Below are 20,280 nucleotides of genomic sequence, written 5' to 3' on the forward strand. Positions count from 1 at the left end.
TTCCAAGTCACCCGAGAGGCCTCACACCTCCTTTGCTAAGGTTGGGGGCGAGGGGTGAGGACAGGAGCCTCGCCAAGACCACCCCCCGCTCCCTCCCTCCCCCCCCCCCCAGCTCAAATCGTGAGTTGTGCTGTCCCGTTCTCTTAGCTTCGCCCAGGTCCAAGGCACAGGGCCGGGGCGTTCAAGTATCGAACTCGCAGGGGGCCGGCGGCCGGCCGGAAGGAGGGCCCCAGCCCTGGGCCCGGACCTTCTCCCTTGGGTTTTCCGAGACCAAGGCCACTGCGCTGGCGGAGGGAGGAGGAGGAGGAGGAGGAGGAGGAGGAGGAGGAGGAGGAGGAGGTACAGGGTTCTTTTTGGTACCAGGGGAGAAAGACGTCGTGGGAAGAGGTAGTTTGCAGGGGTGATGCGTCTCAGCAGGAGAAAATGTCTTCTACAGTGATGGGGTCATCGCGGCGGGCACCAGGGGCCAGGGGCCCAGAGAGCCACACTTGGGGAGAGGCCCCCGTGGCCCCCAACTTCTCATCTGTTGCTTAGTGTGAGCTGCAGCAGAGAAGGAGGGGCCCCTGGCTGCCTGACCCCCGAGGCCGCCCTGTGCTCCCCTCAGTCCCCATCGCAGCCACCCTGAGGCCGGGCTGGGCCCTCCGCTAAGGTACAGCCTTGGACGGGGGACAAAGGGGTCCCCCACCCCCAGCTGTTCCCCCCACCTGGTTCCTGGGCTGAAGTTGGTGGCTTCACCTCCTTCTGTGCCTTCAGGGGCAGCCCTGCCCGCCCCTCCCCCCGTGGGTGGGGTCTGGGTGCCCTGGTTCCTGAATGTGCTATTTCCCTGCCTGGGGCCTGCAGCCTCCAGTTCCAGGGGCAGGAGCCGGCTGGGGACAGCCTGGGGAGGGAGCCAGCTGCTGCCCGAGCTCTGGCCTCTGGTGGGTGATGTAGAGCGAGTCACTGGCGAGGGGCTGGGTGGGGGTGGAGGGCCTGCCCCGTGCCTCCTCCTGCCTCCCACCCGCCTCCTGAGCCTCCCTGCCAGCAGCTGGGCCCCCAGGGCCAGAGCGCGCCCCCCCCTCACCCCCCCAGTTTCACCAGGCCAGGCGGCTCTAGGCTGGGGGCGCATGAAAAAGCTTCCATTGGGGAAGAAGAAAACGGTCTCCATCAGAAAAGGTTATAGGTGACACAGAGTTGAAAAGGAAAAGCATGAGATAAATTACCTTCCAAAGACTCCCCCCCCCCCCAAAAAAAAATCTTTTTTTCCTCTATGGTCTTCATTTTCCTTTTTAAATGTTGCTGTTCCCGGGAGCCTGCAGACTCGGCTGTCCCCCCCTCAGCGTGGATACTTGTTCCACTTTAAATAAGACCAATGCTCCCGCCCCATCCCAGGCAGCCTCGCTCAAGGGGCCTCGGCCTGTCCTTGTGTGGCTGGACCCTGAGCTGGGACACTCTGTGTGTGGTGCCCCAGCTAAGACAGAACCGGGTGACGTCTGCCTAAACCCACCTTAGGGCGGTAAGAGGGGGTCCTGCTGGGAGTTGGCTGGAGAAGGCGTTCGCTGGGGGCACCTGGCTCCAGGGGGCGCTGGGGAGGCACCGGGAGGTAGAAGGCGGCGGGGCCTGCCTGGCTGTCGGGCAGGCAGAGTGGGGAAGACGGCTCTGGGCCTGGGCTGTTCCCAGCCTGGGGGCTCGTGGGTACCGGCGGGCAGTGCTGGCCAGCTGGGAGCCCCGACATCCCTGGAGGCAGGCAGGGGGGGAACCAGGCCTGGCTCAAGCGATCCCTATTCCAGTGTCAGGAGCCCTGAGAGGCCATCAGCTCGGCCCTGCGCACCCTGGCTGCCCCAGCGCGGCTGGGCCTGGGGACCCCTGAGAACCTGTGCCCTGTGACCTGTCCCTTTCCCCGACCCTCCCACGGCAGCAGGCCCAGGTTCACGGCTGAGGCCAGTGGTACAGTCCATTTGGTCTACAAGTCCCTGGTGGTGCAAACGACTCCGTGTCGGGGGAGGGCTCCGGGCAGTGGGGCAGTAGCTCGATTCTCCGCTGCAGGAGCGCAGCCTGCAGCCCGCGGGTCTCACCCCCACGCCCAGGCCCCCCTCCCCCGGTGCCGGGCGGCCCAGCGTTGCTATAGCACGTTGTAATAGGCCATCTCCTTCATGGCCTGCTCGGTGAGGACGCTGGCCTCGGCGCTGCCGTCCACGCCCGCGTACGCGTAGGCATTCTCCTCGAAGTCCTCCATCTCCTGCTGGCCGTCCAGCTCCGAGGGGTCGGTGCCCGTCAGCTCCATCATGGGGTCTGCAAGACAGGGGCACAGTTAGCCCCGACGCCACCTCTCCCGGGAGGAGCCCATCGCCCCCCACGCAGGAAGCGCGTGGCCTTTCTAAGGAAAGAACTTCCCAGTCACTGTTTCCACAGGATTCGCGGCTGCCTCCGCCTTGCCCCTCGGGGAGGCCCCAGGCACTTGTGGCTGCTCTGATGGGTCATCAGACCTGACCCCTCTGTGTGTGTGGTGGGGGGGCGGGGGTGGAAGGGTGCAGGCCTGGCCTTGGCCTCTTGGTCCTGCCTCGACTGTCTCTCCTAAGCCACTAAACTTATTTCCCTTCCGCAGTGTTTCTCATCGGTCCCCTTTGCTGCACTGTGTCCGCTCTCGGCATCAGCAATCATTTAGCGCCTTCTGCATGCCGGGCGCTGCGCACACGTCAGCTCGTGAGTGCTCACAGCGACCCCAGTTAGGAGGCCAAAGGGCAGGTCAGAGAGGCTCGTCAGCTTGTCAGGGGGACCCAGCAAGTGCTGCCCGGTTCATCCTCTGACCTCCTGTAGCATGTGGATGCTTCTTGTTTTATTTTACCGTATTGATTTGAGAGGGAGAGCAACATCGATGTGCTATGCCCCTTATTCATGGGTTACTTCTTACATGTGCCCTGACTGGGGATCGAACCCGCAACCTTGGGGTCGGGATGAGGCTCTAACTCACTGAGCTGCCCGGCCAGGGCCAGCATTTGCGCCTGAAGCCAGCTCTACCCAGTGGTCTCCCCGGGCCTTGCTCTCCAAGGGCAGACACACCCCCAGGAAAGGCTAACACGAAGGAGGAGGCAAAATCTCTAAGAGGCCTGTCATTTTATCCAACCGCAATCTTATTCTGATGCTCTTACCGTCGGAACAAGAGCCAGACAGAAAATACACAGGAGGCCCAGGCTGTCTTCCAGTGAGTCACGGGAGGGGGCGGGGGTGGGAGGGGGAAGCCCGGGGGGTGATCTGGGGACCCCGGGAGGGTGGCCACCAGGGCTGGGGCTAAGCGTTAGTGAGCATTCTCCCCCTGCCCACCTCGGACATGGAAGTGTTTGGGGGAGAAATGGATCCCAGACCGGGGGTACCCTGATAAATCTAAAGCAGGGCTTTCAACCCCAGCCCGACTAACATTTGGGGCCATCATTGTTTGTTGGGGGGCCCGTCCTGTGCATTGTAGGATGTTTAGCGGCATCCCCGGCCCCCGTCAGCTCCGTGCCAGTAGCATCACCCCAGTTGTGACAACCGAACACGGGCCAAACATCCCTTGGGGGTAACTCCCTGCTCTGTTGAGAACCTCAGGTCTAGGGGCCAACCCCGCCCACCCCTTGCCCAATGAACTCTTAGGATGAGGAAAGGCTGCCCTGTGAGTCCTCAGAATGTTCTTGTTGGCTTCACAGAGCAAAGGAGGAGCAGGCTCTTCCTCTCCCACTGGGTGTGAAGGAGGAAGCGCACTGCCCTGAAGGCCGTGGGCGGCCATCCTGGGCCCGTGAGGACAATTGCACTTTTTGCCTTGGCTGCCGGGAAGCTCAGCGCTCCCTTCTGCGCACCCGCCAGACTTCCCATGGTGCACGTGGCGTTGGGACCTCACCTGGCTTCCCCTTCTCTCTCCAGATGCCATTTTCCCATTTGATAATTTCCTTCCCGCCCCTTTATTTTACGTCATCTCTCAGTAATGAGATACAGGATCGTTCCCGCGTGTTGCCATTTGACACGAGTTACCTAACGTCTCTGTCCTTGAGCGTCCCCATCGGTCACCTTCAGGGTCACGTGAGTGAATAAAGGCCTGGCACACAGTTCGAACTCAATAAACGGCATTCTTTTTATTATATGGTTTACGTGAGCCCGCTTAAATCCTTTGAAGAATACACGAACGTCCCGTCGTCACCACCGCGGCCCTCCAGGGGGCCCCCTCTCCAGACCTGAGCCCACCCCAGCGAGGTCTCAGGCCTGGCCAGCCTCCCGCCTCCCCGAACGGGACAGGAGGCTCCAGCCTGCGCCGTGAGAGTCCCGCTCCTGGTCCGTCCACTGCGCGTGGCCCACCCACCTTGGCTGTCCAGGCCGATGTCCATGACCCCGTGCTTGACCTTCATGTGCCGGCTCAGGTTGCCCTTGAGGTTGAACTTGCTGGAGCAGTAGGGGCACTTGAAGGGCTTGCTGCCCGCGTGCAGGTGCATGTGGCCCAGCAGGTTGTACATGCGGTTGAAGGACTTCCCGCACACCTGGGAACAGACCACGGGCGCCGTCAGCCCACAGGGGATCCGCCCTCCTGAACCCCAGCCCCCGCCCACCTCCCTGGCCGGGCTGCGGTCCCACCCGCTACAAGCGCCGGTTTCATTCTTTCCTATGTGACCCCTGAGAGGCAGAGACCTGAGCCTCCTCACCGGTCACTGTTCCTGGTTAGAAACCCAGAGTTCAGCCGAAACCGGTTTGGCTCAGTGGATAGAGCGTCGGCCTGCGGACTGAAAGGTCCCAGGTTCGATTCCGGTCAAGGGCATGTGTCTGGGTTGCGGGCACATCCCCAGTGGGGGATGTGCAGAAGGCAGCTGATCGATGTTTCTCTCTCATTGATGTTTCTAACTCTATCTCTCTCCCTTCCTCTCTGTAAAAAATCAATTAAATATATTAAAAAAAGAAAGAAACCCAGAGTTCAGATCTCCTGCTGCACCAAGTCCCCAGCCTGGGCTCTCTCCCAGTGGCTGCACCTTGACCTTCAAGCCCCACCCCCCCCCCCCAACTCTCAGGAAACACAGCTTCAGCAGCTTGTAAGATCTGAACCGCACCACCCACTCCCATCTCCCCAAAGCCCGGGCCCAGCGCCGACTGTATGCATTGCATACAGACGTGCCCGCCCTTGGCCAGGCCACCGCTGGGTGGGCTTCCGCTGCCGCAGTCCTGCCGACTCCAGGCCGCCCAGGGGACAGGCCCACCTTGGGGGGGGCCTGCGGGCCGGGTACCTTGCATTTGAATGGCTTCACCGGCGAGTGTACAATCATGTGGGTCTTGAGGGTCTGCTTCTGCACGAAGGTCTTGAAGCAGATGTGGCACTGGTAGGGCCGGACGCTGGTGTGGATCAGCATGTGCCGCTTCATGTTCGCCTGCAGCGTGAACTCCCGGCCACACACCTCACACTTGAACTCCTTCACACCCTGTGAGGGGGGGGAGGGGGCGGGGGAGGCAATGGTCAGGGCCCCACGATGGGCACAGCCTCTGTGGGGACCAGAGAGGGTCAGAGCGTCTGTACAGCTTCTGGGAAATGACTTCCTGGGGGGTGTTCCAAACAGGAGCCACCTGTTTAGAATGCCGGGCAGGGCCACCGCCTCCAGGAAGCCTTCCGGTGTTAACTAGGCAGAGACTGGCTGGGCCTTATTTATTTTTTATTAGTCCTCACCTGAGGATTTTTTTTTAAACATATTTTTATTGATTTCAGAGAGGAAGGGAGAGGAAGGGAGAGAGATATACATCAATGATGAGAGAGAATCATTGATCAGCTGCCTCCTGCACGCCCCACACTGGGGATCGAGCCCGAAACCTGGGCATGTGCCCCGACCAGGCATTGAACCGTGACCTCCTGGTCCATAGGTCAACGCTCAACCACTGAGCCATGCCGGCTGGCCAGCCCCTAGGACATTTTTCAATTGATTTTTAGAGAAAGTGCAATGCAGGGGGAGAGACACATCGATTGGTTGCCTCCTGTATGCGCCCCGATCAGGGCCGGGGATCTAGCCCGCAACCGACGTATGTGCCCTTGACCGGAATCAAACCCGGGATCCTTCAGTCCACTGGCTGACGCTCTATCCATGGAGCCAAACCAGCTAGGGCTGGCTGGGCTTTATTGTTCCTACCTACACACCTGCTGTCTCCTGCTCTCCAGGCAAATGTTTTAGTTCATTCATGGATTTGTTGATTCATTCAGCAGCCATTTACCAGGCACCTCCTACAAACCAGCATCACACCAGGCATCCAGGCCTTTGGCCAAGACACAGCCGTAGCCTGGTGGCCGTCGTCTCTTTCCTCAGATCCAGGATGTGTACATGTGTTTTTCTCCTAAGTGCATCCTTCAGAGTGATCTTTTCAGACCACTTCACAGGCCCCTTTGGGAATATGACGAAAGGTATGGCCGCCTCAGGAAAAGTGACACTCGGGTCTGTGTAGAATTTAGACCAGCGGTGCTCAACCTGTGGGTCGCGACCCCTTTGGCGGTCGAACGACCCTTTCCCAGGGGTCGCCTAAGAGCATCCTGCCTATCAGATATTGACATGACGATTCATCACAGGAGCAACATGACAGTGATGATGTAGCCACGAAAATAATGTTATGGTTGGGTCACACCATGAGGAACTGTATTGAAAGGGCCAGAAGGTTGAGAACCACTGATTTAGACCCTTCAAACTCTCACTGACCCCGAGAGAGAGTTTTCCAACATATAATTCTTGCTGAATGAACAGCCGCTCAGGCCGCTCCCGGGAGATTCCCATTCAGTGGGAGTTTCAATCCCAACAGGTTCCCAAAGCCACGCCTATCACTGATGGGGTTTGGGACAGTCAGCGCCAGGGACAAGGACTCCAGGGAAACGCCCTGGTTTGGGTTGTCACCTTGCTCTGCCAGGGTCTGGAGGTGGCCCCAGAGCAGAACAGGGTGCTGAGGGCACAGGGGGTCCATTTCATTGTCTGGGGAGAAACGTTAGGACAAAACTCGGGGGCCAGTCTCTTTGCTAGAACCCCAGTGGGACAGACATGTTTCTGTGGTTACAGCTGCGGTCCCAACCACTGTTCTGTACAGAATTTCCTACCATAATGTAACGGTTCCTGTGTATTTCTCTTAGCAGGCAGGGCCGTGTCTCACGTCTTATAGCAGTGGTTCTCAACCTTCCTAGTGCCGCGACCCTTTCATACAGTTCCTCATGCTGTGGTGACCCCCGATTTCATGGTGACAAGTTGAACATAATGAAAGCATCGTGATTCATCACAAAAACAATATGTCATTATAGATGTGTTTTCCGATGGTCTTAGGCGACCCCTGTGAAAGGGTTGTTCGACCCCCCAAAGGGGTCGCGACCCACAGGTTGAGAACCGCTATCTTATAGGCTCGCTGGAAACTCAGAAGATGTGTATGACCACCAGGGGGCCCTGCCCTTTGGGAACTCGGTCTGCAAGTGCGGTACACATTGAGGCTGATGTGAGGAATGTCTCCAATCGGATTCGCCTTTGATTTTTGCTCTCAGCCTTTCTTCGCTGTATTATTTATCCCTTAACACTCTGCAGACAGGTGGGACTTTTAGGAGAAGAGAAAGATGGCAACTCTATCGTCCAGGAACTTACCCCTCTTCACTCCCCCCCCCCCCACACACACACACAAATAACCAGTCATCTGGTTTTTACTTGGGGCACATTCCCCGTTTACGGCTGAGCCCCGATTCAGCTTCAGAATCCTTAACATTATGCTCTTGGCAGCTACACCAACCGACGGGCGAGGGCACCTGCATTGAAACCTACAAGTCATTTTTGCTCTGTTGGAAAAGCTTCCCAGGTCTGGGGGTGGGGGGGAGGGCGCTGGGGGGAGTGGGGCGCGGGGAGGGAGCTGGGCTCCTGGCCTGGCAGTCTGTTGCTCCCCCCTCACTGTCATGTCCACTGTGAGAACTCCAAGGCCATCATTATGAGGAAAGGAAGCTCTATGCACAGCAGCTTCAATGTATGCAATTGGCTGATTTGGGGTGGAAACCACAGGCCGGCCCTAGATGGTCTGTCTCAGTGGATAGAGCATCGGCCTGCGTGCGGACTGAAGGGTCCCGGGGTTTGATTCCGGTCAAGGGCACATGCCCAGCTTGTGGGCTCGATCCCCAGGGTGGGGCGTGCAGGAGGCAGCCGGTCATTGGTTCTCATCATTGATGTTTCTATTTCTCCCTCTCCCTTCCTCTCTCTATGAAATCAATAAAAATAAATAAAATTTTCTCAAACGTAAGTCAGGTTTTACTATTTAAAAGACAATTAAATCCTGCCCTGGCTGATGTGGTTCCATGGTTAGAGTGCCATCCCATGCACTGAAGGGTCTCCTGTTGGATTCCTGGACAGGGCCCAGAGGCAGGCTGCGGGTTCAATCCTGCCTTTGGGGCACATGCGGGAGGCAACCAACAGATGTTTCTCTCTCCCTTCCTCTCTCTCGAATCAATGAAAAAAAACCCCAAACTATATTCTTGGGTGAGGATTTTTTTTTTTTAAAGGCAACTAATTTAAATTATGTATACTAGTATTTTCCTGAATATGTAAGTATAAAACTAAGGTTCCATGCCCTGACCAGTTTGGCTCAGTGGATAGAGCCTCCGCCTACGGACTGAAGGGTCCCAGGTTCGATTCCGGTCAAGGGCATATACCTTGGTTGTGGGCACATCCCCAGTAGGGGGTGTGCAGGAGGCAGCTGATGAATGTTTCTCTCTCATCGATGTTTCTAACTCTCTATCCCTCTCCCTTCCTCTCTGTAAAAAATCAATAAAATATATTTTAAAAACAAAAAACAAACAAACAAAAAAACTAAGGTTCCAGCTGGTGTGGGTCAGTGGACAGAGCGAAGGCCTGCGGACTGAAGGGTCCCAGGGTTCCATTCCGGTCAAGGGCACATCCCCAGTGTGGGGGCGTGTAGGAGGCAGCCGGTCATTGATTCTCTCTCATCATTGATGTTTCTCTCTCTCTCTCCCTCCCTCTCCCTTCCTCTCTGAAATCAACAGAAATATATATTAGAAATAAATAACTGTTCCTCTGTGAACCAACTCTATTCCGGCCTCAAGGAAGGGACAGGAGAGGGCGGAGCCAGGGGGGAGGTGGAGGGAGCCGCGGGGGGCGGGGGTACCTTGTGGGTGAGCGAGTGCTGCTTGAGGTGGTGGACCTGGCTGAACTCCATGCCGCACTCGGTGCACACGAAGGGCCGCACGTTCTGGTGCTTGAGCATGTGGTTCTGCAGCTGGCTGCGGTAGTGGAAGGACTTGTCGCACTCGAGGCACTGGTAGAGGGTGGGGCCCTGGTGGGAGGCCAGGTGGCGCTTGAGCTGCGTCAGCGTGGAGAAGTCCAGGCCGCACTCCACGCACACGTGGCAGCGGCCGCTCTCGTGCTTGACCTCGTGGGCCTTGAGCTCGCTGGGGTAGGCGAAGCCGCGGCCGCAGAAGTGGCAGCTGTAGGGCTTGACCTCGGAGTGCAGCAGCATGTGGCGCTTGAGGTGGCTGGTCTGCGTGAAAGCCTTGTGGCACACCTGGCACTTGTGGGGCCGCGTGCCCTGGTGCGTGAGCAGGTGCGTCTGCAGGTGGCTGGGCTGCTTGAAGAGCTTGCTGCAGTGCGGGCAGGAGTGCGGCTTGATGCCGTTGTGGCCCAGGATGTGCGTCACCAGGTTGTACTTGGACGTGTAGGACTTCTCGCACATGCGGCACTGCCAGCGCTTCTGCCGGTCGCCCGCCTCCACCAGGTACGAGTCGTCGATCTGCACGTTGATGTCCAGCCGGTCCAGCTGCGCCTTCTTGTGCCGCTCGGCCGTGGAGCCGGCCGCGTCCGCCTCCAGCTCGCCCGCCTCCTGCCACGCGAAGCCCTCCGGCTTCAGGGGCTCCGGGGACCCCACGGCGGCGGGCGCCTCGGGGTCGCGCAGCGCGGCCAGGTGCGGCGGCGGCGGCGGCGGCTCGAAGCCGCACTCGGCGGGCAAAGCCTCGGGCCCCGGCAGCGCCAGGCTGGGCTCCGGGAAGCCCTCCCGGGCGGGATCGGGGAAGGGGGCGTCGTAGGGGGCCAGGTCCAGCTCGGGCCGCGGGGCGCGGGGCAGCGGCCGCAGCGGCCGGGGCTTGCGGCTGAAGGCGCTCAGGTCGATCATCTTGACGGCGCTGCTCTGCACCAGGGACTCGCCGCCAACGCCGGCCACCTCGGCGGGGACCCCGACGGGGCCCGCGTCCTTGTCATCGCCGGGCACCGACACCTCGTAGACCTCCTGCTCCTCCTCCTCCTCCTCCTCTACCTTCTCGAACTTGACCTTGGGCACCAGGCGCACCGGCGGCCGCGTCTTCCGCCGCGTGTGCTTCTCCAAGGCCGCCTCCACCTCCAGCACCTCCTCCTCCGCCGGCTCCTCCAGGGCGCGCCCGTTGCAGGCGAGCTGGTAGACATCGGGGTCCGGGGGCCCCGGCGCCCCCAGGGCAGCCGCCGACAGCTCGGGGCCCAGGTCCGGGTAGAAGGCCTCGGCGCTGATGGTGGCTCCGAAGAGCTCATTTTCCGAGACCAGGCCCAGCACGGCGGCCTGGGCCAGGGACAGCACCACCACCGCGTCCGTCTGGGTCCCTGAGTCCATGAAGCCCTCCATCCCTGGGCGGGGCTAGGAGGGCATCGCTGTGGGGGAGGGGAGAAGGGGGCGTTAGTGCTGGGGGCTCAGAGGACAGACAGACAGACAGACACACCGCAGGCAAGGGATGGGCCACTTTGGGGGGCGGGGGGGGGGTGTGGGTCTCTGACCTCTTCCTACTCCTGCCTTGGGGAACAGGAAGGACACAATCACCGGGAGCGGTGACACCCTCCGTGTCTCCGCCCCATCTCCGCCTCCCCGTGGGATTCTGGGTAAGCCCCGCCCCCTCGCTGGTCTCAGGCTTCCCATCTGTAAAATGGGGAGGCTGGGTTTCCGCAGCGATTTCCAAACTATGCCTGGCGTGTCCCGCGGGAGCCCTGCGGAAAGCACACTCAAGTCTCCCAGAAATTAAAGATGCTTCTGTTTCTAAAAGCCGACTTTAAAAAAAAAACACACACATAGACTCAATTGTACACACAGTGGGACACCCCACGCTGACCCTCTGCGGCCCCAGCGGCTTTGTTGCCAAGGCGATGCATTTCGCACGGACCTTGGGACTTCAGGGAGGTGTTACACCACTGTCACCCTTCGCAGCGGCTTGTCCATGTGAATGACGTGTTTTGGTTTTGCAGGGGATAGAGATTGGGCAAAAACAAGGCAACACACAAAAATAAATGAGGTGCCAGGGCCGACCGCAGACGGCAGCTCCCACCCATCACCCCTCATGCTCAATGACGTGTCCCTCCCAGGAGTAGCTAAATGTTACACATTTAAATAGCCACATGTATACCGATGAAAATGATCGCTTTTTGCTGATTTGTGCACTGGAATTCCACGTAAGATCCGAGTTGAAGGAAGCACCCAGCAGAGGCAGAGTTACAAGCCCAGGAAGGGTTGTAACTCAGGTGAAGGCACTCAGCTCCTCGCAAAGCCCTCAGCAGATGTAAAGAATCCCTCTGGAATGAAGGCACCCGCCCCCAAGTCACAGCCACACTCACCCATCTAACAGGTTCTTTAAAAAGTCAATGTGGCCCTAGCCTGTTTGGCTCAGTGGATAGAGCATCGGCCTGTGGACTGAAGGGTCCCAGGTTCAATTCCCAGTCAGGGCACATGCCTGGGTTGCGAGCTCGACCCCCAGTAGGAGGCCTGCAGGAGGCAGCTGATCTTGATTCTCTCTCATCATTTATGTTTCTCTCTCTTTCTCCCTCTCCCTTCCTCTCTGAAATCAATAAAAATATAGTAAAAAAAAAAAAAGAAGAAGTCAGCCGTAACCGGTTTGGCTCAGTGGATAGAGCGTCAGCCTGTGGACTGAAGGGTCCCAGGTTCGATTCCGGTCAAGGGCATGCACCCTGGTTTCGGGCACATCCCCCATAGAGGGTGTGCAGGAGGCAGCTGATCGATGTTTCTCTCTTATCGATGTTTCTAACTCTCTATCCTTCTCCCTTCCTCTCTGTAAAAAAATCAATAAACTATATTAAAAAAAAAAAAGTCGCCCTAACCGGTTTGGCTCAGTGGATAGAGCGTCAGCCTGCGGACTCAAGGGTCCCAGGTTCGATTCTGGTCAAGGGCATGTACCTTGGTTGCAGGCACATCCCCAGTAGGGGGTGTGCAGGAGGCAGGTGATCGATGTTTCTCTCTCATAGATGTTTCTAACTCTCTATCCCTCTCCCTTCCTCTCTGTAAAAAATCAATAAAATATATTAAAAAAAAAAAAAGTCAATGTGCCCACCAAACCCCAGGTGCATGGGCGCCCTACCTTCCCATGGGCCCCAGCCCTGCGGTGCTGGGTGTGGCCCTGCTTTGCATGCGAGTGGGGCGGGGCGGGGCCTCCCACCCTTGGGCCCTTCTCCCAAACCTGCTGAGCTTCTGGCTCCTCCCTCCAGCCTCCCAGGCTCCTCTCAAATTCCACCTGTTCCTGGACTTCCCTGCCCTCCCCGCCAGGCCAGTGCCCTGATATGGGAGGGCCTCCTCCAGGGCCTGAGCTTGATCCTCATGCATTAACCCCCCACCCGCCGCTCAGAGCCTGGCACATGGGAGGCCTGCCATAGGAAGGAGAAGGACAATACTGGGGTGGCTGGTGCCCGCCTGGCCTGCTCCCCTCCCAGGGCCACGGTTGGAGGGTTGGCGCCGGGCCCATCAGAGGCCCTTCCTCAGGAAACAGGCTCCGGCTGGGTGTCTCCCTCCCCCCACAGGCCAGCGGAGCCTCCCCTTCCTGAAGCCGCTAAAAATAAACCGCCCCAGACAGGAACGTACCCTCCTTGAAATGGACACTACAGACTAAGTCCAGCGGTTCTCAACCTGTGGGTCGCGACCCCTTTGGCGGCCGAACGGCCCTTTCACAGGGGTCGCCTAAGACCATCCTGCATATCAGATATTTACATGACGATTCATCACAGCAGCAACATGACCGTGATGATGTAGCCACGAAAATAATTTTATGGTTGGGACACAACATGAGGAACTGTATTTAAAGGGCCAGAAGGTTGAGAACCCCTGGGTCACTAAACTATTAAGTGTGAAGTGGGGCTCTTGTGCAAGGGGGGCCCGAGGGAACAAAGCTCAGGGCTCACCCCCAACCCCCTGTTGGAAAGTCGGGCAGCTCAGCCTCAAGTCTAAGCTGCCACTTACAAGTGACTGAGCAATGTCATTTCAAAGGCACTTCCGTGCCTCAGTCTCCCCATCTGAAAATGGGGATGGAAGTCCTAGGTTGTAACTCAGGTGAAGGGGCTCAGCTCCTTGCAAAGCCCTCAGCGGATATAAAGAATCCCTCTTGCCCGGCCGGTGTGGCTCCGTGGTGGAGCGTCGACCTATGAACCAGGAGGTCAGGGTTCGATTCCCGGTCAGGGCACATGCCCGGGTTGCAGGCTCGATTCCCAGTGCGGGTCGTGCAGGAGGCAGCCGATCCATGATTCTCTCTCGTCATTGATGTTTCTATCTCTCTCTCTCCCTCGCCCTTCCTCTCTGAAATCAATAAAAACATTAAAAAACAACAATCACTCTTATTGTCTGCCTTTGGAAGGAGGCTTTTCTTTTCTTTTTTTTTTTTAAATCCTCACCCGAGGATATTTTTCCATTGATTTTTAGGGAGAGTGGAAGAGAGAGGGAGAGACAGAGAGATAGACATCGATTGGTTGCCTCCTGCATGAGCCCTGACCAGGGCCCCGGGCCAGGGAGAAGCCTGCAACCATGGTATGTGCCCTTGACCGGAATCGAACCTGGGACCCTTTGGTCTTCAGGCCAACGCTCTATCCACTGGGCCACACCGGCCAGGGCTGGGAGGAGCCTTTTCTGATGAAGATCACAGAGCTGAGGGACTTCTCCACTCCGGGGCCCCGAGTCCAGCAAAGGTTTGGGGGACCCTGCAGACAACCTCTAGAACAGAGAACCCACGCGTCCATTTGTGCAACAAATACTATTTGCTAAGTCCCTGCTCTGGGTCTGGCCCTGTGCCTGGAGATGCAGGCGGTGAGACCGGGGAGGGGGAGAGGGGAGGGGGCGTCCTCCCCGAGTCCACAGAGGAGACCCCTGTGCCACCACAGCCCCCCTGTGGGGCGCGTCACTGCCTCCGGCCACAGCGACCCGTCTGACACGGCACCCAGCTGCACCCGGACAGCACCCACCTGCTGTGGGTTTGGGCAGACAAGGAGCTCAGCATTTTCTCTAGACTTCCCCAATGGCAAGGCCCGTGGGAGAGGGGCAGGCAGGGAGGAACTGACCCTCCATAGCAGATCCCATGCTGGGCACTCGGCCCTGAGATCTGAGTTCGAATCCGCACTTTGCCCTTTTGTAGCCGGGGCATCCCAGTGCATCTCAAGCCTCAGTTTCCTCATCTCTATGGACCAGGGTCTCCATGGAGATGGAGGTGTCCATTCCACCTCAATGGATGGAGGTCTCCATTCCATCTCTATGGACCAAGGTCCCTATTCCGTCTCTAGGAGACGCCTGACTTATGGAGAAGTGAGGAAATCAGAGTAAATGTCAGCCCCTTCCCTTTCCTTGCCTCCTGGGCCCCGGCACCTGGCACCGCCCCTCTCCTGGCAGCCACCTCAAGGCAATCGAAGCAGAGAAACTGTTAACATCCCTCTATCGGCTGATGAGCCTGAGAAAAAGCCAGCCAGCACCGGCCCGTGGGCCCGGGAACCCATGTCTGGGACGGTCCCTCCGGGAAGTGTAGTCATGTACTTTACCTTCTAAGAGTGAAAAGGGTCACTCCTAACAAGGACCCCAGGACCCCAGCCAGGCACAAGCCAAGCCTCAACCCCCAGCCCCCATCACCTCCCCGCCAACCAGATATCCCCTTCCTACGGTAACGGGCAGGTGGTGGTGACGTTGGGGCTGAGGATCAGAGGTGTTTCAGTGTCAGGAGCCTGCACCTGGGTGTAAGGGGACCTGCCCAAGGCCTCCCTCTTGAGGGATTCGTGCCCAAGTCAGTGGGGGGTGGGGGGAGGGGAGGAGACCCAGGTGCAGAAGAGCTACCTTTGCTTTACCGAGTGTTCACCCAGGGGAGCCATCCTATATAATAAAAGGCTAATATGCAAACTGTTCCCTAAGGCCGTGGTCGGCAAACTGCGGCTCAGAGCCACATGCGGCTCTTTGGCCCCTTGAGTGTGGCTCTTCCTAAGCCTTAGGAGGACCCTAATTAAGTGAATAACAATGTACCTATCTATATAGTTTAAGTTTAAAAAATTTGGCTCTCAAAAGACATTTCAGTCGTTGTACTGTTGATATTTGGCTCTGTTGACTCATGAGTTTGCCGACCACTGCCCTAGGGAGTTCGACCGACCGGGAGTCCGACCCTCACTATGAGGTGTGCTGACCACTGGGGGCGGGGTGGGGCGGGGCAGAATGAAGGCATCGCCGGCCAGGCCTAGGGACCCTACCCGTGCACGGATTTCATGCACCAGGCCTCTAGTTTAATCATTAAACAACTGCATGGGTGGGGGTGAGGGTGGTGTGCACCCCATTTCACAGCCCAGGGACCAGGCGTCTATTCATGTTCTCCGGGGGGCCCTGTCCCTGCAGGCAGAGAGGGCTCTGCATGAGGTGGGCCCCATCACTGTGCAACCTGGGAGGTCAGGTCCGGCGCTGAGCCCAGCCTCAGCCCCAGGTTCCCCAGGTGCTGCCCTGCTCCCCGCAGGTGGGGAGAAGCCAGTGGGCCCGCCCTGCAAGCACATCCACGCTGCCCTGCTCACTGGTGCAGCCGGCAGGCTGTGTGTGTGTGTGTGTGTGTGTGTGTGTGTGTGTGTGTGTGTGTAGGAAGGGCTCTGTTTGTTGAGACAGAGGCCAAGAGAAAGAAGACCGGGGGAATCTAATTTGCCTGCATTCCGCATGCGTGTTCTGTCTGTCGCACATGGAAATGACGAGTGGGAAGCTGGGGGCTCTGCAGCCCCATGTCCCTCTTCCTCCCCCTCCTGGGCCATCCTTTTGGTCCCCCAATCCCCCCCCCCCCCGCACCTGGTTCCTTCTCCCAGGCTACGCCCCTTCTGTTTTGGGCCCTGGCACGGGGCTGCCCAGGGCAGGAGGCGAGCGAGCCTGCCAGGCTCTCACCCCCTGCGTGCCAGGGCAGGCCCGTCTGTCCTCCGCTCAGGGCCCCCTTGTGGCACCTCCCTTCTGGGGCGAGGCCTCTCCTCACCAGAGGTACTTGGGGCTCAGAGCAAAGCTGGGCACAGTGTCCAAGGGGGAGAGGAGCTCAGCCGGCCCTTGGCTTGGAGACGCCGGGTGTCCATCGGATGCAGGATGCAGCTCGGATGCCTCCACGGGGGCGCCAGCGTCCCCAGGGCCCCAGGGCGCAGAAAGAGGAAACAGCGAAGGCAGGGAAATAGAGGAAATGGAATAGCTGCCTGATTATAGTTTAAAGACTTGTGCGGGGAGTGGGGGAGGGAGGCCACAGCAGAGGGAGAGGGAAGAGAGAGAGAGAGAGAGAGAGAATGAAGAGACAGGGAAGGGGGAGGGGGCAGCCTCAGTAAGAGGGGAGGCGGAAAGGAGGGAGGGAGGGAGGGAGGGAAAGAAAAGGAGAGAAAGGAGCTGTGGAGGCCAAGAAACAAAAGCAGAGGGGGCAGGGGAAGGAGGGTGGCGAAGGGAGGAGATGGCGGTGCGGTGACTCCAGAGCCCAGGGCTGCCCCATTTCTCAGGGTTCAGCTCACCCCATCTTGGGCCTGAGCGCCAGGCCAGCCCCAGGGGAGGGACCAGAGTCCCCTCCCCCAGGCAGGCCCCAGAGCTCTGCCAGGCTGCTTCATCCACTGCTACACACACCCACCCCCACTCCTCGAATGATGAATGACTGACCTGCTGGGTGACCCTGGACAAGCTCATCGGGGTCTTGATTTCCTCATCTGTAAAGTGGGCACAAGAGGCTTCTTGGACCCTTGAGGGCGGGTTAATCCCTGGCCCTGTGGCCTGTCAGGGGTCCCCTCCCCATGGGGATGCCACGGCACCTCCTCTCACCCCGAGCCTCTTGTCCCTTCACTGGGACCCCGCCAGGCACCCCTGCTCTGACAGCAGGGGAGGGTGGGGAGCTCGGGCGGCCAGTGGCCCTGGACCGCAGACACAGACGGTGGGCAGAGCTCGGTGGACGGCACTCGGGGCCTGGTCTGGCGAGGGGCTGGCGGGACGGGAACTATTTTAAAGGAAGAACCAACAGGACCTGCCTAGTCTTTTGGTTGTTGTTAATCCTCACCTGAGGATATTTTTCCATTGGTTTTTAGGGAGAGTGGAAGAGAGAGGGAGAGACAGAGAGAAACATCGGTTTGAGAGAAACACATCGATTGGTTGCCTCCTGCACGTGCCCCGACCAGGGCCCCGGCCGGGGAGGAGCCTGCAACCGAGGTTCATGCCCTTGACCGGAATCGAACCCAGGACCCACTGGTCTGCAGGCCGACGCTCTATCCCCTGAGCCACACCGGCCAGGGCAGGTAGGACCTGCCTATTCTTTGATTCACTTCCACCAACAACAACTCAAAAACCAGCTGAAGGCATCGGAAGTCTTGGGGGCTCCTGCCAACCCAGCCTGGAGATGTCCCCACGCACGGCCATTGATCGATGTGCTTTGGTGGCTATTTTGGAGGTTCCAGCCGGTGCCGGCCGGTGCTGGGGGGACAGGGTTGCCCCTGGACGCCCCCATCTGGGCTGGGAACCCCCGGGCGGCTCAGAGGCTGTGATCTCGTTCTGCAACCGAATCATTGATTCAACACCCGGTGACGGGGTGCCTCGCCGGTGCGGGTCCTGGCCTGGGTCGTGAGGACACAGTGGGAACCAAACCACGTCCCCAAACTTAGGGGATTCATCTCAGTCAACAGTTGTGGCACCAGGATGGTTGGGAGGCAGGAGGTGCAGGGGGGTGGGGTGGGGGGTTGCAGGTCAGGACCCAGGAGGGCAACAGAGGTCCCACTTCTTGGCCTGGTGCTTGGGGCCTCTGGGATGTGGCCGAGCTTCACTTCCTGCCCTGTCACCTGTCACCAGCTGTCCTGTTGGGGTGTGTGTGTGTGGGGGGGGCGGTCCTTTGTCCCTCAGGAGCCCCAGGCTCCCAGAGAAGGTAAAGCTGCAGGGGGCGGGGCGGGGCGGGGAGCTGGGCCCAGGGAGGGGACAGGAAGTCCCAGGGAGGGACATGGCTGTGAAAAACACTCGTGGGCTCCAAAGAGTAGCCAAGCCACCCTCTGTCTCCTCTGCTGCCTGCCTCACCGTAGACTTAAAGGTAAACTCCGGCTCTAGCCGGTTTGGCTCAGTGGATAGAGCGTCGGCCTGTGGACGGAAGGGTCCTGGGTTCGATTCCAGTCAAGGGCACGTGCCCGGGTTGCCGACTGGATCCCCAATGTGGGGCGCGCGCAAGAGGCAGCCGACCCATGATTCTCTCTCATCATTGATTTTTTAAAAAATATATATTTTATTGATTTTTTGCAGAGAGGAAGGGCGAGAGATAGAGAGTCAGAAACATCGATGAGAGAGAAACATCGATCAGCTGCCTCCTGCACGCCCCCTACTGGGGATGTGCCCGCAACCCAGGCACATGCCCTTGACCGGAATCGAACCTGGGACCCCTCAGTTCGCAGGCTGACGCTCTATCCATTGAGCCAAACCGGCTTCGGCCATCATTGATATTCTTATCTCTCTCTCCCTCCCTTCCTCTCTGAAATATATATATATATATATATATATATATATATATATATATATATATTTTTTTTTTTTTTTTTTAAAGGTAAACTCATCTCACATCCCCAGAAAGGAAGAGGAAACAAAAGCCAAAGCCAGAGGCTTGTGCAAACCTCAGGCTCGCGCGCAGTCTCACTTCTGCAAGGAACGGGGCGGTCACGGGTGACCAGGGGAAGTGTGGGAATCTCTTTGAGAGAGGATTCTCTCTGCCTCAGCTTCCCCTTTTCTCCGTGGGCAGATCTGCTGAGCCACCAGCGCAGGACCAGCCCACGGGGGAGCCTGAGGTTCGCCGAGCCGGCCACTTCTCTCTATGGACAAAGACGCTGAGGCGGAAGGATCGGAAGGGACGGTCCAAGGCCGCACAGTGGTCTGGTGTACAAGGACTAGAATCAGGCTGCTGGCCTGGACGCCAACCCTCAGCCACGTGTCCTGTCGGGTTAAGGTCCCCAGCCAGCTCCACCTGAGCCTCTCTCCCCTCCCAGGGCTGTTTCCTGCCTCAGGGCCTTTGCACAGGCTGATCCCTCGGCCAGTGCTGATCCCTTCCCTGCACTGGGTGAATAGCCCCATCCGGTAGATTCAGTGTAGCCTCTGGGACAGGGCGAGGGCCGCTTCCACAGCCTCGGAACGGAACGGCAGGTTAATTTTATGTGGGACTTGGCTGGGCCATCGTGGTACACAGCTGTTTGGTCAAAACACTAACATCGGTGTTGCTGTGAGCTATTTGGAGATTATTACCCTTTTTTTTTTTTTTTAAATCCTCATCCGAGGATATTTTTTCTATTTATTTTTTAAAAATATATTTTATTGATTTTTTTACAGAGAGGAAAGGAGAGGGATAGAGAGTTAGAAACATCGATGAGAGAGAAACATTGATCAGCTGCCTCCTGCACACCCCCTACTGGGGATGTGCCCTCAACCAAGGTACATGCCCTTGACCGGAATCGAACCTGGGACCCTTGAGTCTGCAGGCCGACGCTCTATCCACTGAGCCAAACCGGTTAGGGCTCTATTGATTTTTAGAGAGAGTGGAAGGGACAGAGAAGGAAGGGGGAGAGAGAGAAACATTGATGTGAGGGAGACACATCAATTGGTTGCCTCCCACACGCATCCTGACCAGGGCCAGGGATTTAGCCTGCAACGGAGGTACGTGCCCTTGATCGGGAATCGAACCTGCGACCCTTGGGTCTGAGGGCCAACGCTAACCACTGAGAAAACAGGCTAAAGCTATTACCCTTCTTTTTTTTAAATATATCTTTTTTGATTTCAGAGAGAAAGGGAGAGGGATAGAGAAATAGAAACATCAATGATGAGAGAGAACCACTGATCGGCTGCCTCCTGCATGCCCCTACTGGGAATCGAGCCCACAACCCAGGCATGTGCCCTTGACTGGAATCGAACCCAGGACCCTTCAGTCTGCAGGCCGACGCTCTATCCACTGAGCAAAACCAGCCAGGGCTACCCTTGTTTTTTCAAAAAAATTTTCTTTTATTGATTTCAGAGAGAGGAAGGGAGAGGGAGAGAGATAGAAACTTCAATGATGCAAGAGAATCATCGACCGGCTGCCTCCCGCAT

General features: G+C 58.1%; 2 protein-coding genes across 3 annotated transcripts in view; one reads left to right on the top strand and one right to left on the bottom strand.

Annotated features, from left to right (window-relative positions):
- Positions 1-20,280, top strand: part of CRTC3 (CREB regulated transcription coactivator 3) — a gene marked incomplete at its 5' end in the record, with an annotated part of 1,283,408 nt that overhangs the window by 574,536 nt on the left and 688,592 nt on the right. The window lies entirely within an intron of this gene.
- ZNF710 (zinc finger protein 710) lies at positions 1,242-11,795 on the bottom strand. 2 transcript variants are annotated; one of them, XM_081114742.1, is made up of 4 exons: positions 9,103-11,795; positions 5,217-5,408; positions 4,307-4,481; positions 1,242-2,268 (listed from the first exon to the last, which is right to left on the bottom strand). In XM_081114742.1, the coding sequence occupies exons 1-4, from the start codon at positions 10,579-10,581 to the stop codon at positions 2,099-2,101; spliced, it is 2,016 nt and encodes a 671-aa protein (XP_080970868.1). In that variant the 5' UTR covers positions 10,582-11,795; the 3' UTR covers positions 1,242-2,098. The 2 variants fall into 2 exon arrangements, with proteins under 2 accessions (XP_080970868.1, XP_080970867.1); XM_081114741.1 differs by lacking the exon at positions 1,242-2,268 and having other exon boundaries at positions 4,061-4,481.

Source organism: Myotis nattereri, assembly GCF_964212035.1.
Source record: "Myotis nattereri genome assembly, chromosome: 21".
NCBI classification, from domain to species: domain Eukaryota; kingdom Metazoa; phylum Chordata; class Mammalia; order Chiroptera; family Vespertilionidae; genus Myotis; species Myotis nattereri.